This window comes from Ambystoma mexicanum, chromosome 7p (assembly GCF_040938575.1).
Source record: "Ambystoma mexicanum isolate Mex_15411 chromosome 7p, UKY_AmexF1_1, whole genome shotgun sequence".
NCBI lineage: Eukaryota > Metazoa > Chordata > Amphibia > Caudata > Ambystomatidae > Ambystoma > Ambystoma mexicanum.
Window position 1 is genome coordinate 232,537,025 of NC_090939.1, and position 18,195 is coordinate 232,555,219.

At 45.1% G+C, this 18,195-nt stretch overlaps 1 protein-coding gene across 2 annotated transcripts in view; it reads left to right on the forward strand.

Moving 5' to 3' along the window:
• Nucleotides 1-18,195, forward strand: part of SETD4 (SET domain containing 4) — a 390,795-nt gene that overhangs the window by 53,535 nt on the left and 319,065 nt on the right. For both annotated transcript variants that reach the window (XM_069636124.1, XM_069636125.1), the window contains exon 2: nt 11,154-11,246. In XM_069636124.1, coding sequence (XP_069492225.1) covers nt 11,171-11,246 — 76 coding nt within the window. In that variant the 5' untranslated portion in view covers nt 11,154-11,170. The remainder of the gene's footprint in view (nt 1-11,153; nt 11,247-18,195) is intronic.

Sequence of the window (18,195 nt, forward strand, 5' to 3'; positions counted from 1 at the left end):
GTTTGAGTGCCTTTGTTGATGGTGAAAGTAATGAGGTGGTGATCGGTCCAAGCGCATGGTGTGTTGGAAAGGATGTAGTGTTGCAGTTCAGATCAGCTATCCAGTCAAGGATGCAGACTTTGTTATGTGTGGGTTGTGCGATATGGTGGGTGAGTCCTAATTCTGAAATGGTGTTGGCGACAGTGTAAGCTTTGTCATCTTTCTCATCGTTGAGACCTAGATTAAAGTCTCCTAGGATGAGTAGTCGAGCGTTGGGTTTGATATTGTTAGAGTAAAAGGGCATTGTCGTCATTAAAGGATAATATAAGGCCTGGCGGTCTGTAAATGAGGTGAATGGTGATTGTGCTTGTGTGCGTTGTGGATAGTTTGAGGGTGAGTAGTTCCGCTGATGGGAGGGATTGGTTTTGTATGTGTCTTATGTTGATGGAGCTTTTTGCAATAATGGCTACTCCAGTGAGTAGTAGTAGGAAGGAGAATTTAGAAGAGAAGGGGAAAGATAAAGAGAACAAAGGTAAGGGTACAAGAGGGAGGGAGACAAGGGTGAGAGGGGGAAGGAAGTCAGGGAGGGGAATGAAGAAGGAGTGATTTCAAAGAGGAGCAGAAGAAGGAATAGGTGAAACACAATGAATCTGTTGGTTGGCTCCACGACCACCAGTCTGGCTTTAGAGCAGCCAGAGGCATGGAAACTGCTCTACTGAACACCCGTGAAGACTTGCTCTCAAATCTCGATTCCAACTCTCCATCCGTTCTTATCCTTCTGGATCTCGCCTCTGCCTTCACATGGTCAATCATGCCACCCTGTCACATCAGCTCTGTGAGACTCTTGGCAGCACAGACCTGATACTGGACTGGGTGACCTCATTCCTCTCTGACTGTCCTTCCCAAGTACAACTGGGCCCTTTTCTCTCCCCTATCACACTCTCCACCTGCGACGTCCTTGTGGTGTTCGAGCTAAAACAAGGCGCTGGTGCACAGTGCATTCTGGGGGAACTCAGAGCCATAATGGATATTTATCCATGCCTCAGTGGAAAGCTGCACTTGCTTTGCGAAACAACATGTTTTCAACGTTATTCGCTGATGGGTTTGGAATGCAGGGAAAGCTAAGATCCGCAGGTGCCGGCTGGTACCTGATAACGAGGTTTGTTTTGGTTTGCTATGCTTGCGCCAAGGTTTTGAGATAAGTTATGAAATAGTTTTCTGGGGCGTTTAGGAGAGGAAAGCGCTTTGCTCCTTGAGGTTACTGTCGGTTGACCCAGCTGGCAACCAACGGTCACCCATCAATGCGCAAGCGCATTGCCAGAAGGTTCGAGAAGTTGCCACCCCTTGTTGAGGAGGGCATATATGCGGAAACCCTCAACGGTCAGACGGGATAAGCACAAAGACCTCAGTCGGAGGGGGGACGCCCTGGTCCGATATACCTGTGGGCTGTTGTGCTCTCGGCCTGGCTGTTATCGGGGTCTTTCAGCCGCTTCTGGCGAGATGAGGTTTCGTCAAGTTACGCCCATGGTGATGTATTCTTGCTAATTTACTGTCTTTCCTATGATTTATCTGATCTATGCTTGTATTGTATATATGCCTAACTATGAATAAATAGCCGTATAAGTGCTACTTACTCTCTAAGTGTGCGTGTGGTTGTAAGTCATTGCGTCGTCTACCTGCGTTCAGGTATTGGCTCTGCAGCTGTACTGGTGATAAATTACTGTCCGTGCACTATTGGCGAGCAATACAGCCCTTCAAGGCTCTATCCTCTCCCCGTGGCTCTTCAACATCTACCTTGCCCCTCTGGCCCACCCGGTCTCTTCCTTCACTCCTCACTTCCAGTGTTAAGCAGACGACACGCAGCTCTCCTTCAAGCTTCCCTCTATTGCCTCTTCCGCCTCCTCTCTGACTGTCTGACTGCTGTTCAGGCATGGTGTACTGCCAAAAATCCTTGCCTTAATGTCAGTAAGACTGAGATCCTACTCATTGGGACCCCAACTCCCTCCTTCCCTCCTATCCTCTGGCAGCCCTCTATGGCCCCCCTCCCCTCACCCTCTAGTGAGGCAAAAAATTGGGGTGCCATCTTTGACTCCCCTCTCTCCTTCTCTCCTCACATCGCGGACCATGCCAAGAAGGCCCAATATCAGCTACACCTCCTCAGAGGCATTCTGCTTTTCCTCACCTTCCCCCTGAAACTCATTGTCTCCAGAGCTCTGGTCCTCTCTAGGCTGGACTACTGCAACAGCCTCTTCCTCAATCTTCCTTTATTCTCCCTTTGCCCCCTTCAACTACTCCAGAATAGTAGCGCAAGACTTATCCTTGCTCTCAAGCCCAGGGACTGCATCTCTCCAGCTCTAAATTCTCTCCACTGGCTCCTGGTTGCTGCTAGGATCAAGCACAAGACACTCATCCACAAGGCTTTCTGGGGCCTGGAACCCCGCTACATCCAACTCTCTCTCCCTAAATACCTCCCTGCTAGAGCCCTTCGGTCTTCTATCTTCAGCTCTCTGCAGATCAGATGCTTCTCTAAGCAGAGAGTGTGAGGTAGCTCTCTCTCCTCCGCAGGAGCCTCCCTCTGTAATAGTCTCCCTGCCCCTCTCAGGCCTGAGCCGGATCTTCGGTTCCGGAAGCGCCTGAAGGCCCTCTTTTTCTCTTCGTCCTTCCTCCTCTCCCTCCCTTGCTAACTCCCCCGTCTGCCGCAGTGACTGGCTGCATGGTTCCCTCTGGGTTCCCCCCACCCAGTCCAACTAGAAGGAGGCAGTTAAATATCACACACAAATAAACTTCAGTACTATACTCGTTAAGTTTCTAAGGCATTCAAACTACTTTGAAGGAGGAGTAAATAGGAATAGGTTCAGAACATAAAAGGATTACAATTTCGCAGACCGTGCAGATACTTTGAGTTCACCAGAAGAGTCAATTCAATTCAATAGGGTAGGCCAAATTCAATGGGCTAAAAGTCTTGGATAGGATGCAACGGTTCTGGTAAGTAAACGGTAAAGTCTCTGTAGAGGTTCTCAGAAGAAGTTTGTAAAGCGAAGAATTATATGATGGATTATATGATGGGTCACAAGCTGATTAGGCATGCTAGTTGCGAAGTTTCACACACTTTCACTACGAGAGGTAAGTACTCAGTCTCATTTCACAGTACCTTACAAATGAAGAAAAAGATGCAGCTGAAGACTTCTGTTCCTCGCAGTTCCTGCAGATCTCACTGTTCCTGAGTCTCAGTCGTGGGGACAAGAGTGAGGATGTCAGGGGACTCCTGCGCTGCGACTGGTCAAAGCTGGCACTTGGCAATTCTTAGATTCCGGTAGCTGTAGTAAAGCACACAAACTGGTGTCCATCTCCCTGGTTATTCGGTTTCCTGCAGCACTCTGAGGAAAATGCAACCAGCTCCGAGAATGGTATCCAGATGGCTTTAGTGTCGAGTTGATTGGTCCCACCAACTCAAAGGGAGAAGTCGTCCTTAAAGGGCTTATCTGTTGATATGAAATTAGCGATTCGGGCCTGCAGCAGGGCTTAACCGGGCAAACCAACGGTCCAGGAATTGCAGCAGCTGTCCTCTTCAAGCTCGTATTCGGTTCTTTTGTTCCTGTGGTCGACTCTGCCTTCCAAGCCAGGAGACTCACCTTTTATTCAGTTTTCTCCCATTAATTCCAGCCTAGCTGTCACTCACCCAGCAGCGTGGCTGTCCTTGCCGGACAATCAGCCAGCCAATCATACCAGAGTGCATTTGGGTCTCCTAGGAGACTAAGCACAGGGTGTTTCGGGCACCTCCCTCACTTCCTGCCCACCCCAGACACTCGGGTGCCAGAGGCAGTCTTCAGTCCTGAAGCCCGCCTAAGGCGAATTAACAAAGGAACCAAACCTGGTTTGGCGTGCAGAGCAAAACTCTAGAAGGACCTTTTTGCACAAAGAAATGGCGACAAAAGAAGACCGGGACCTGTTTAAACAAAGGGGGCTCAGACGCTATCTTGAAAAACATGGCTCCCGCAATTTAACGCTACAGCTGTTCGTAGGCAGGAAAACTCATGGTAGTTCGTTGTAAAACCACTGCGACCAACCATTTCAAGAGGAAAGGGTAGCATTTGACTGCTACATGAGTATCTAGACATAGGGGATACTAGGTAACCCCTCCAGCACTCTATTGTAAGATAGGGTGTGCTGGGTCTGGGAATTTGAAAAGACTAGTAAAGTCAATTTCACTTTACTCTCTCTGGAAAAAAAGTAGTTTATCCCAGAGAAGGTATTGAAACCTTGGGAAAGCCTGAAAAGGTTTCCCTGTGCAACTTCACTGAGGGTGAAACTGCACTGAGGGTGCTGTGTGACACACATGAAAAGATGATGCCTTATGGAGCTGTCTAAAACTCCATAACTAAATAACACACAGGAGTAAAACACATTTCAAAACACATGCGAGAGTGGGAAAAAAAGGGTCACGCTCTCTCCAGGTAAAAAAATCAAGTCCTCAAAATCCAGCAAAGTTGCTGGATGCCTCTAAGGTGAAGGGAATTAGCACATTTTTGAGAATTCTCCCTAACAGTCCCTCACCCCATGCAATCCCTGGCTCTTGCCCTCCTGAACTCCCATTTGCACTCGCCTAGCCCCTGTGACCCTCTTTCCCCCCTCCTCCTCCCCTCTTTCACTTGCACTCTCTCCTCCTTACCCTGCACTTCCCTTCCCATCCCACCCTAGCACTTCGCATTCACGCAGACCGGCACTCTGCCCCCACACCCCACCTTCGCACTTCTTTTACTGAATTTGCACGATTGGAAGGTCACAAGGCCTAGTAGGACTGTTACTGTTAACTTTCTCCTTGCCTCTCCTCCCACTTTTTCGTCTTGTGGTGCCTCGAAACACCATTGGTTGTATAGGCGCCTTACAAATATCCAATAAAATAATATAAATAAAATAGGAAGTTGTTTTGCTTCAGAAGTGCATCGAAAATATTTCCCCGCACACAAAATGAAGAAACCTTAAACGCTGATGGGCCATTATGTACACAAACACTCAGCTAAACTATAAAATGGCTATTTACGGCCTTTTAGTCACAAAAAGCATACATAAATTAAAATAATAAATTGAATGAATAATTACTACAAATATAAAGAATTTAAAAAGTCTAAAAATACTTCACTGTTGAAGCAACAGCAAAACAAATACTCACCTCGGCAGCAATGCACTGAAAAGATCCAAAACAGGCAGGCAGAGAGATCCTTGCATCAACGGGCATGGAAGCAGTGCCTCCACTGTTCCACAGGAGCTTTCTGCCTGTTGCTCTGGTGCCCCTCATTTGAAACCATCCGCGAATGCGTGATGGCATTTTCCAGAATTTCTGGCATTTTACCTGTTGATAGTTCCTATGGTCCCCGGGCCTGGAGTGACTCATGGGAACCCTAAGAGGCAAAACTCTTCCCTTTCTCATAAAAGCGCGAAAACAGCTACATAACTTTTCTTCAGGTTTGCAAGATTCCCTCGCAACGTTATCAAATACCATCTGGCACCTTCTTCAAAACAGTCCTTGAAGAAATGCAGAAGCAAGAAAACATGTTTGCCAGTGGAATAATATGAACCACGTTACAAGTTCACATCAAATGCAGCTTTCAAGAAGAACATGTGTAGATTTCACTGAGGCCTGAAGAAAATGTCCATTATGGCTCTGGGAGCAGCCAAAATGCACTGCACACAGACACCATGTTTTACTCCAAAGCAATCCAGAAGGCCAGATAGAGACAATTGCATGAAGCGAAAAGCGCAATAAAGAGTATTTGACCCTGCCGGTCCGGAAAGAACGGTGGTGGTAAAACCGCTGCCACCTTTCTTTCCAGACTGGCTGATTAAGAGTCTTGCAGGCGGGAGGTGTCACTCCTGCCAGGTCTGACCTGGTGGGTTTAACACCACCCACCTGCAGGCGGACATGGAAACACCGGCTCTGTCATAGACGGAACCGGTGTTTCCATTATCCCCATCCCCATGGAGTCCTATGGGGCTCCATGGGAATGGGGACTTACACAATTCCGCCTCTGGAATTCCCGGGTCACCGGGGTTGTAATGCCCCGGTGATTCCGGGAATCACGGAGGCGGAATGGTAATACGAGTCCGGCGGTAACCTGACGGTTTTTCCAGCTCGGTTACCGCCGGACTCGTAATGAGGCACCTAGTCTTCAAAAGAAGTCTTTAGGAATGCATGCAAAACCTTCTACATCTGAGTGGCAGAATACAGATGAGTCCAAGAGCAAGACCACAAACCCAGTGGACCAAGGGCAAGACAGAGGCTGACACGGGCAGAGCAGCTGATGAACCAAAAGAAGGAAAGCATGAATTCTTCACTCCCAAGAGGTGCAGGTAAGAAACCAGTCAGTAAGGCCACAACAGCTCCATCCTGAGAGAGTGAGTTCAGTCCCAGAGAGTTGCTTATGGGAGGAAAGAAACATTTGCAGCTAAGCGAAGGGAAGAGAGTCCTTGAGGAGGATCATATAGTTGAAACCGTGTATTCCCAGAACCCTACATGCCTCCATGAGAGGATGTAACCAACAGCAAATCAGAAGGTGAGTTCTGGGAGAGAGTTACCATGCCTAGAGCAGTTGAAGAACAACTAACAAGATTGTAAATCACTGTACTCTGGTGAAGCGAGAGTTCAGTGTTGGAAGCAAAGCAAACAATTGCTGCTTTCTAGGGGAGAGAGAGGCAAAGCACAGTGCATTTCAAGGAAGGAGGAAAAGAAAGCAATTCAGTGTATTCTGATGAAATGAAATGCCTGGTTTTGGAAGAAATGCAAAACAGAGTTGAATTCCAGAAAGCGAGTTAAAGTCCACAACGTGTCAAAAGAAAGAAGAAACTCACTTTTAATTATCTTATTTTTTTTAAAATGTATTTATTGTTCACTTGTTAGGCGCTTATACAGGATGCAAATACTGTTTTAAAGCACCCAGAGGGCAACAGGGAGGGGACAGGGGATTATTGACAATGTTAAATAATTCAATACAACAAAAGAAACAATTGGGAGGTGGAATATGAACCTACTATGCCCTGTGATTGTTCAGAATGTGCAAGTGCAGAGGGTAGAGGGGTATGGGATAGGTGATGTGGTGCTCCTGGAGAGCAGCTGAAGTGCTATGAAGAAAGGGAAGTGCAACCTCCAGTGGTGGAGGGTGAACCGAGGCAGGTGCAGAGGATAGGCAGCAGCTGGGATGATGAGATGTGGGAGGTCAGGGCCCCATGGATGCATAAAGGCCTTGCACACCAGTCTAACTGCACACCTGTCTAGCTGGACATATCACATTATGGTGGTATGAACAGACCAATAATGGAAAAAAGACTTAGAACTGTGGCAAAGCTGGATACAGAATTTACCTCATCATACCATGGCCACTATTTTTCGAAAATATTTTGAACTTTCCTTTGAGATATGCATGGTTCTTTGAGCCATCAACTTATTCAGGGTAGGCCTGGAACAACAAGCACAGTAAAAACAAAAGAAGCTCAAAAGACCTCTACGATAAGTGCATTGGTAAGAAGGGTTGCACTGAGAACACTGTACTGCATCGTTCCCATGCAGCCAGCAATAGCTCACTCTATTGTGTCTGGAAGGCAGTGCTTTAACAGTAACATGTCCCATTCAACGTCTGTATCCAACTAAACATGGACAACTTATGTTGATTAATAAGCCTAACATCACTCCAACTCTCCATCTTCATTCTGCATACTTTATCACAGTTCCTCTGCAGACACTTTGGTTTTGAGCCAACTTCCACCATCTTACCACTGTTTAGTTTTCGTGAAGACTCTGCAATGGTGAATACACCTCTGAGTGTTATAACTTGCCAATCACTTCCCTACTTGTTTGACACATCTTACCATCTTTCCAATGCTCATGCAGTTATCTGTACAATACACCTGAGCCTTTCCACAGAGTTGTTCAGATTGGATTTCTGCCTGGATATGATGACTTGTTGCATTTCTCTTGATCTTACACTTTCCATTAGATTGGACATATATTCTTTCCTACCATTAGTGACAAGCATCTGTGGGATATCCCTTCTGGTGTTGGGTACTTCTAACTTTGCACACTTCGAAATGTAGTGAATCAAAATTTCAGCTTCATGGATCCTTTTGTTTTTTTATTTAACCCACTTTAAGGACTAAATACATTGCACCATTCACCCCCTACTTCAAGCTTCATCTCCTTGGCGAAGTGGGCACTTTATCAACAGTCTTATTCTCATTACCAACCATTCATTGTTGAAAAATTAGTTTCATGCCAACAGGATCCAGCTATTTCTTTACAGCAGGCTCTTCCAGCCCAGTATTGCTGTTCTTTTGTCTGCTTTGTGAGTAATACCTGTTCTTAAAAATAAATGTATCCCTTACAATACCAATCAATGTGATCCTGCCACCTTACTTTGAAAACACTTTGATGAATCTGACAATGTCATCACACCTTTCCCTGGGAGAGCCTCTTGCCATGTGGCCAGGGGATGGCAGCCGCTTTCTGATCCTGGGGGCGGCTATATGAGGTAGGACCACATGGGGGAGGCGACCCTGGGGGGGATGACAAGACATTGTTAGATAAAGACACATACCCACCCTTCCCTTTTAGGCATTCTCCTTCTCTTCCTCATGACTTAATGGCATATTGTAACCCTCTCCCTCAAACGGTTGCCAGGTCTACTTAAAAAAAGTCCCTGACATCAAACAGTGAGTGATATGTTAATAACTGAGATGAGGAAGAGGCAAGGAGTAGTAGAGATTACTCCTAGTGAAATCCATTTTTCAGCTTCTTCAACATTATATTCAAGTCACCATGACCGCAACTGAGACGAGAAAGAAGAACAGAACAATGAAGATGACTGGGACCGATAAGAAAACTCAGCGGTCTAGTCTTTGGAAGTGGCTTTATTCTGCCGGGAACTTTAAATTCAAAGCAGCTGACAGACGCTGTGAGAGAGAAGTGCAGAAGCTGGGTAATGCTGCAAGCCGCGATGATACTGGACAACACCCTACGGGAAAGCACGCTGTGGGAAGCGAAGCCGAGGTGGACCTCGACAGCGTGAGAGGAAACCAAGTGACAGAGGGCTTGTTGCATGTGTCAGAGAGGCAGTGGGTGCCGCGCAGAGTGGAACTGAATACGGCGAAGCTACAGCGGCTGATGGCACGCACGCTGAGCCAACAAGCTGCACGGAGACAAAACGAAAAGGCACGGTAAGCATCCAAAGCAGGGAAGATGGACAGGTTACCGAGGTTCTAAAAATGCATGCGGCTCCATGAAAGTATCAAGAGAAACACTGAAGGAAACCAGTGAAGGGTTTAAGTGTCCCTGAAGCATAGCACGACTGGGTCGCTGGGCCCGTACGTGAAAAGAGGAAATACGAATATTGAAACGGACTTTGTGAAACCGGCAGTGATAACCCAATAGTGGGCAAACATCACTTTGTGGGCAAAAGGAAAGATAACTGCATATAAGTCCTGGCAGGAGAGTATACCAGGCAAAATAAAATATTTGAGAGAGACTGCACGTCAAGTAGTTGAAAGATTACACGGAAGTCCTGGCAGGAGAGTATAACAGGCAAGGTCAAGTGTTCAAACCATGGCAGGAGAGTATACCAGGGAAAGTTAAAAGGTGTGTGATGAACTCCAGTGGAAGAGAATCTCAAGGAAGACCCATACTCTTGAGATTGTTAGTTGTTTTCAAGGTGGAGAGAAAACCTGTCGGAGCAGTATGCCAGGTGACCTGCGAGTCTGGGTCCTGCACCCAAATTGCAAATATTGGAAAGAGAAACCCAAGGAGGATTTGTGACTTTGGGATTTTGAGTTGTCTTGAATATAAGGAGGAATCTGGAGAAGGGAACCATTCCCTGGAACTGTGAGTACACCGAGAGGGAGTTACCCTCTTGATATTACAAGGAACTTGCTTATTCATTGCATGAAGTTTTGCATATTGGCGAAAAGGAAGCTGGTAAGGAAGGGCACCATTCCCTGGAGCTATAAGCCATGTCCATTTGGAACTTTTTGGTTTGAATTATATCTTTGTCGGATTGAAACATTTGAACAATTTTGAGAATCAGAGACAATATACTTTGCACCTCAGAGTTAGTTCAGAGTGTGAGGGCCAGAACAGGATTACAGACACAGGATATATTTTGCTTTGGACATCTAGACAAAGGACAGACCCCTTAGATTTTGATTGAGGTAGGGAAATGCCTCCTAGGTTAGGGATAGTGAGGCATTTTGCAACCCCTTCTTGATTTGAATAAAAGTTTATAACTAAAACCATGATTCCTCTGTGTCCGCGTCGCATTCCTTATCCTCACAACAGCTTTATGCAATTTCTGCCCCACATTTGTATTGGGTGGACCAGAGTCAATTGGAACATCTACCTTTATGTCATACACCTGTTTAATCAAGTAAGTCTACTCTCCTTCCCTCCACCAGTCAATACCAATCCGCTCATTTCATTGTTCACCTAGTCCAAACACTCTTGTGTTTCTTGGAATTGTGCCTACTTTGGAATTTTCTTCAAGCGTAACCATGTCAAGGTCTACTTGATTTCCATTTTTAGAATGCACTTCGATCTGTTTGATTTAATATTCACATTTTAATCTCAAAGGAGTTAGTCTGTAGTCCCAAACTCTGGGGAAGCAAATCTTTAATCTTCTGCGGGATATTAGTAGCTTCCATGAAATACGTAAGACATTGGGGTTGATTCATGGAATTATTTGTGCCGAAAAATGGCGATTTGTGCGCCATTCTGCCCGCAAATCCCTGTTTAACAAATGGGGATTTGCGGGCAGAATGGCGCACAAATCTGCGTTTTTTGGCGCAAATAATTCCATGAATCAGCCCCTGAAAGTCTTTTAGCACTTTCCAGAAGAAAATTGTAAAATAATAATTGTTGTGGTGCAACAAAGTTTGATGCAGCGTTTATGATATCCCTCTCTGTTGAAATAAAAATGTAATTAAACAGCCTTAGTGACGGCGAGGAAACCTTCCTAACCCAGGGATAATTGTGTGTTAAGTGTATAGCCTTATAAAGGAGAGATGCCATTCTGGCAAATGGGTTACATGTCAAAATTCTTTTGCCTTAATTTGATAATTTACATGTATACAATTGCAGCTTGGAATCACGAGCTTTTGGAATATTCTATAATGCAGTTTGTTCACCATTCTTTTAGATGCAGACTTGTGAAACATGCTACGAAACAAAGGTCGAACATGTAGAGCCAGGAAACGGAGGAAACTAATTGTAACATCAACCCACAGCGGAGGTAACCAAATTGTTTATGTAATATTTTATTGAAGTTCTGTACAAAATATGATTGCTTCTTTTAATGGTACAGTGGGGGTCATTACGAGTCGGGTGGTAGGGCATACCGGGCACCGGTAAGGAGACCGGTGCCGGTAATCCCCTACCGCCCGATTCCGAGGTCCCCGACCGGGAACCGCTAGGGATGTGTGGTCGGACCACATGCCCCTTACGGGTCCCGTTAGGGGACCAGGCATCTAATTAAGGGCCTGCCATTAGCAGGCCCATAAATACCGCTTTCCCCATTCCCATTGAGCCCTATGGGGCCTCAAATGGGAATGGGGAATGGTTGGTGCAATGGGGACTTACCGGTCCTGCCAGGTTTGGACTAGACTGGTAAGTCCCCATTGCACCACACCGGACTCGTCCCGTTATTGGTGGCAGTCATGGCGCAAATAGCGCCATGACTACCACCAATCTCGGAATGAGGCCCAGTGTCTTAAATAATAAAATCAAAATGCACACTTAGATATAGTGATCTTTGATCTGGATAGCTTCACTAATTCCCAAAGCTCCAATATGTGATTAAAGAAATGTATTATAAAAAGCTCAAAATGGTCTTGGTTCGCATCTGACCAATTCATTGGTGGGGAAACTAGTGGGCATCACTCTCTTGACCTCCAATGGGCTCCCATCTTCCTAACCCAGGCATCCTCAAACCCCAGGTTGTTTTCAGACTGGGGATCGGTTACACTTGCAACCTAAATCAACTGCACTGAGGGCCTAAAAGCCCTACCCTTACCCACCTGACTCCCTCTGGGACATCCTAAGAAATCCCTAACCCTAACAGTTCTTGCTGTGGTGTCCATAGCAGTATTGAGGCTTGTGATTGTGCCGCTAGTAGACATCCTGCTCCTTTCACTCTCTTACACACTTGATCCTTTTTCTCCTGTCCCTGATTTTCTCCCCACAACTTGCTCCTCCCACCTCCTGGTCTTACTTCCCCTTCTCATCAGACATTTCTCTCCCTTCCTCACTTATAATCTCTCCGTACTCCTACTCTACTCTACTGCTAGCCTGCCTATGGTCGCACACTCTCCTCTCTCCCACTCACCCTTCTCCTGTAACACCTACTCCATCTCACACCACCCTTTTTTTGCTCACTCTCACATACGCGCCACTCACTGTCACTATCTGGTATTACTATCTTCTACTACCAGAACCTCACCTGTAACAATCTCCTCCACCACCACCAGATTCTCTGCTTATTGCTCCACCTTCCATCCTCCTCTTGGTCTCTCTGACCTGACCCGAGCACCTTTCATCCTTTCTGGTGATTTTGGGTCTTTTATACTCAGAATTTCATGTCACTTTCCTTCCTTCCCCTTCCCACTGGTCTGTATGTTCATCTGATTGAAGGGGCCAATCTGGACCTGCTCTACTCCTTGGAGGTTGGGTTACAATGGGGAAGGATTTTAAATCAAAATTACAAAAATGAATCGAGGGTGGGCACCACATCACTTCATTAAGATCCTGTTCTTGGCACAAGGATATCAAATGCATAAGAAAAGATTCAGGGTTGCCCCTGGACCAACCATGTGCTCTCGTTATTCCCTAATAACTAGTTGAATCAGAGTTCAAAACCAGTTTCCGTTATTTCAATAAAGTTATTCAAGTCCTTAATTCATCTTCCTAAATAATGTTCTCCATTTCAGTTTTTAGTCACTCAGTTCATTTATTGAATCATAAAAGGCAATGATTATCCAAAAAGTGTCATAAAGCCAATGCATTTTGGAACCCACCTCTGTCTTGTTCTGCAATCGTGTCTGCCACTTGTCTACAACAAGACACATGAGTGCAGAACAGAATGTGCCCATTGACCTCAATGTAGGTCACTCAATCCACTCAGTCACAAATACTTTTTAGACATATGCAGTGTTTAGCCCTGAAGACGGACATGGGTTCTGAAATGCATTGGCTTTAGGACACTTTGGACAATCACTGCCTTTTATGATGAAATAAAAGAACTGAGTGATAAAAACTGAAATAGAAGCCTCACATACTGTTTACATTTTACCCACTTGGACAACAATTTCAAACAACAATTACAAACATTTCCACATCTGGTCCCTTTCTGAAGGCCCCCCGCAAGACATCCACAGGCAAACCTTGCCACACTTTTTCAGTTACTTGGATAAGAGAGAAAGCCTGGCTACTAATTGTGTAACTTTTGGCAGCATTTATACATTCCTGACATGCCCTTAACTGGGATTGGTGAAGAATCGCAGGATTCACTTTTGTATCCTCAAGGAGGGGCTTTTCCTTGTGAGGCTAGGGAGTTAAGCCCGCTATGCGATATTCCCCCTACCGGTGGCGGCAAGCGGGACCACATAGGGAGAGACTCCACCCTTCAAGAGTGTCGGATTTTGGTAGTTCCTCTGAAAACGGGAGTTCTTGTCCCCACAAGGATTCTCATTTTGCAGAGAAACTACCAAAATTCCACACTCTTGAACCAACAGTAACGTCATGACTTCAGTAAGGCCCAGCAGACCAAGCCATGTCTGTTATTGTGCCATAGGATCGAAGATCCAACCTGAAGAAATACCTTTTCGGAGTACCATGAAGAAGAAGAGTGAGCGAGTAATACCGATCGCTCAGTGGGTAGAGTCCAGCAATACTGTGACGAGCAGGAATGAGCGAGTGATGGAGAGCACTCGACTGGAAGAGAAGAATGACTATAATCCTCCGCTGAGGAGGGCTCCGCAATGTATCATAAAAAGGGAGGAAGGACCATTATCAGTGAGAAGTGAAAACCAGGATTTTCAAAACCAGCGTTGTTGTGGAAGCTGATCGAAACTGTGGAGAGCCTCCGTATTGAGGAAGAAACCAGCTGGTGTGCGAGGAAAACACCCAGAGAGCTGAAGGCAGAGGAGAGCAGGGCAAGGAAACCCCAACGAAGAGAGCCAGTCGTGGGTAGAGGCGTGACCCAAGGAAGAAGGACTGTGCAGTCTGGTAACTATGTTGAGACCGCTGCAAGAAACAGAGAGTCGGAGAGATAGCAGAAGCTGTCCTGACCGAATTAAAAGAATGGGCCTGTTGACTCCAAACCATGGAATAGAAGGTAACTGGGACGGCGGGAGACCTGGGAGGGAGCACGAGTAGAACGAGTTCCAGAATCATACTTGTCACAGTAGCCTTGATGTAGTCGAGCACAGAATGTTATTGGCACAATAATTACAGGACTCATTCTACTCATCCCATTGATACAAGAAAGAAGCAAGCGAGTGGGACTCATAACAGGACTCATCCTACTCATTCCGGTAATACGAGAGAGAACCGAGAGAGTGAGAATCATTAAGAGACTCATCCTACTTGTCCCAGGAATCGCAGAAATAAGACAGAGTAGGAACAACATAAAGACAGGTTGTATTTCCCCAGTGATACTAGAGAGAGACAGACTTTGAGAGACACTTCAGAAAAGCACAAGAAAAGAAACTCGGAGGCCAAGAACGCCAAAGAAGAGGACTTTACAAACTCAAGAGGAGGGGAATCAGCGAGTTCGAAAGGTCCCCTTTAGGATCTGAATGAGTTAATAGAGCAGATAGGCAAAAACGCTCTAAACATTCTATATTAATGCTGGGGAAGCCTTTGCAGGAGAAGGAGTCATTCTCCTGGGCTTTAGCTGTTTTGTCTTAGTGGTAGGGTCAGTGCAGCTTAGTTTTGGACGGAGGACATACTGTTTGCTTTGGGCTTCATAGCAGACACCAAGCACCCTTGTTAGTTTTATTAGGCAGAGAAATCCACAGATTAGGAATAGTGAGGCCTTTTACTTATATTTAATAAAATAAAAACTGGTCTGTCGCCTCCTTCTGACCTACTACAGCTTCCATACACATCTTGAATCCAGGCCACCAGTATTCCAGCCGATGTAGCTGTTTGCTCTTTGAAAGGCCAATGTGCCCCATGTACCAATGTAACCAGTTTCTCCCTCACTCCAAAAGGAAAGCTGCTTTTCCAGAAGGGTGCAGATTTTCTGCTTCTATAATTACTTCATTATTTACTGGCTAGAAATCTCAAAATGTTTAATTTGGTAAACAGGTGTTGGGCCATGGAGTTTGTACATATTCTAAAACTTTAAAATTCTAAAACTTTCAAATACACTTCGTCCCATTCTTCCTTCCTGACAATACAATTCAAAGGCGCAAATACTTGATTAGACCGCTCAATTGATTCTTTAGTAGGGACATTAGGGTATCTTCCATGGTAAAGTTGAGATTTGGCATTCTAGAAACCGAGCTGGCATTGCGCTGTGTCAGACCATCTAGTCCCCAAGACTGAAAAATAACCTTCATATTCTAGTTAAAACAAAGTATGTGCCTCATCAGACAGACGAAAGCCTATTGTTCCATCATCAAATATTTCCTTTGTGGTGACTTAATTGCCTGTGGTCAAGCTTGATTCCTCCCCCTTCCCTCCACCTCAGTTGAGGCTGTGGGAAGTGGACATGGAATAAGAAGTCATGTTTTATGATAATACGCACCTCCAGGAGGTGACTTAGCGCTTGGGACAGCCTTCCTGAGTGTTTGTGCTCAATAATTTAACAAATACGGCCAGGACATTTGTGAAGTTCTTTTGGACTCAAAGAGACCCCATTATGAAGCATTACTCAGAAAAATGCCCAATAGGATAGTAGGTTCATATATTTTTAATATCACATCTATCTTCTACAAGCTCTAATTTGCATTGAACATGCTATGACAAAAGCAACTGAGAAGTAAAAGATTACCGTACAAATGCAAAGGACTCCTATGTAAGCGAAGAGCATGGTTTTACATGTATCTAGAAAAGGACAAGTTAATGTTAATGTTAAAGGACAAGTGATTATTTTAGTTTAGCAAGCAGCCTGACTAACCTATGTTCAGCTATTCTATGATATGCTATGCTATGCTAAGGAGTGGTGGAACATACCAAACGCTTTTAGTCTCAAAATGCATACAGGAAGATTTCCACATTCAACTCACGCTGTAGGACAAGATGTGCTGCACATGAATCGACCACAGCTTCCTGTCCTTTGTGACCTGCTTATCTTTCTCTCTCGCCCCTCTGCTCTGGGATCTGTGATGACCGATCTCTTCCCAGCCCCCATGAACTGAGTCTGCTGATTGCTCCACGAAAAACTTCTGCGTCTTTCCTAGTCAGCTTGTGGATATATGTAAGACGGCGGGGCTTGGTATGTCTAACACGTGTGTGTCATTTCCGCTACCTGGACGGTTAAAGCCTAATGCTTAAGAGTGTTCATTTGCTTTGCTTGAACATACAGTATTTGATATGTACACGCTAAAGACATGTGTCTGTTGTTCAATGACTATTCCATTGCACGTTATGGTTTTTGGTTCTGCACAGGACTAAATCCTGTCATCTGCTTCTTGGCGAGGATGGTCTATTCGTGTTTCCTGTCCTTTGATTGCATATCAGATCTAAGTGGTGTAAAAGGCATCTCTTGACCTTGCTACGTGCCGTTTAAGACAGGAAGTTACCACTTGTGGTTATGTTTCTCGGCTGGAAAGAGGAAGCTACGATTTCATGTTCATCACCTTTCGCTAAAGCCAAGAAGCAAGTGTTGTTACCAACGTGTGCGTTATCCATTCAAGGAACTATCTTATCTGAAGCAAGTGTCTGCTTTTGTCTGTTGTCACCAGCCTTTGCATTATGTGGAAGCGTGTGCTTTGTATTCAACGAACACTTGTAGTCTCTTGCTGTTGCTATTAACTGTTTCATCAGTAAAGTCGCCTGATCTGTGACCAACTATCTTACCAAGCCCGCTGTTCATTATTTATAATCCATAGCGCCCCCCTCAAGGGAGTTTGTCACAGATCAAAGATTTGTAGCTCTGTGAAGTCATTAATACATCTACTGGGTGCCACATTAACATAAAAAAGGTTGCTTATATTGCTGGCAAAACACAATTTAAGCATTTGTATTTTAGCAAATAATTACTGCATGCAAAAAACGAACATGAATTACTTGATAACTTGACGAGCGCCTAGAAGCATGTCATGAGTGCTGTACACAATAAAAATTAGCGATTGCATCACATTTCATATACTTAGCATGAATGAATACATGAATCTAACATTGAGGCATTAAGAATGAGTCCACTATATTGTAACTGGACCTAGGATGCATGAATTGATGCATGTATTCAATGTGAGGTATTTAGGTTGACTGAAATCATTACTGGCAATAGCTTCAAGATATGACAAAGGATCCTTTGAGAATCCATTAGCAATTAACAACCAGCATAGCTTGGCTCCTGGCTTCTTGACCCAATGCGCTTTGAACTGTGTGATCTTGAGCACATGTTCACATGCGTAAACTGTCCAATAGTTTGAATCGGTGTCCTTGAAAATAAACCAATATGCGAGTGCCTTTGTTACCCACAGTGATTTGCACATGGAGGTCATCCAGTTTGTACGTTTGCTTTGCACTCAAACTTTCAGTTCTTTGACCCCTGGGCGAATTTGTAGAATTTCAGACATTCTGAACTCCGGATTAGCAGCAAGCCTTCTTCTGAGGTGTGTTAAGAAGCACAGCGTGGATGAAAACAGGATGCGCATGTCGTCATTTTGTACTGGGGTCGGCATCGTTTACATGTGCCATGTACTCTTGGAACCAGAGAAATCCATTACTTGTCTGAGGTCCCTGGGGTCCATGGTTTGCGAGTAGGCATTGCTTATCTTGTGGCTGGCTTGTGTCGGGCTTTGCGACAGAGGGTCCAGCTGTTTCCTTGACTGTGGCATCAGTCGCATTTGGCAATATTCTTAGTTGCTTTCGTTGTTTTCTGAGCAGTTTATCTTTCTCTGGCATGTTCCCATGACAAGGCGTGGTTTCAGAGGGGATTTCAACGAAATCACAGTAGAATACCTGCGGGAAGAACCTTTAAATTCCGCTAATGTCTCTATGCACAGATA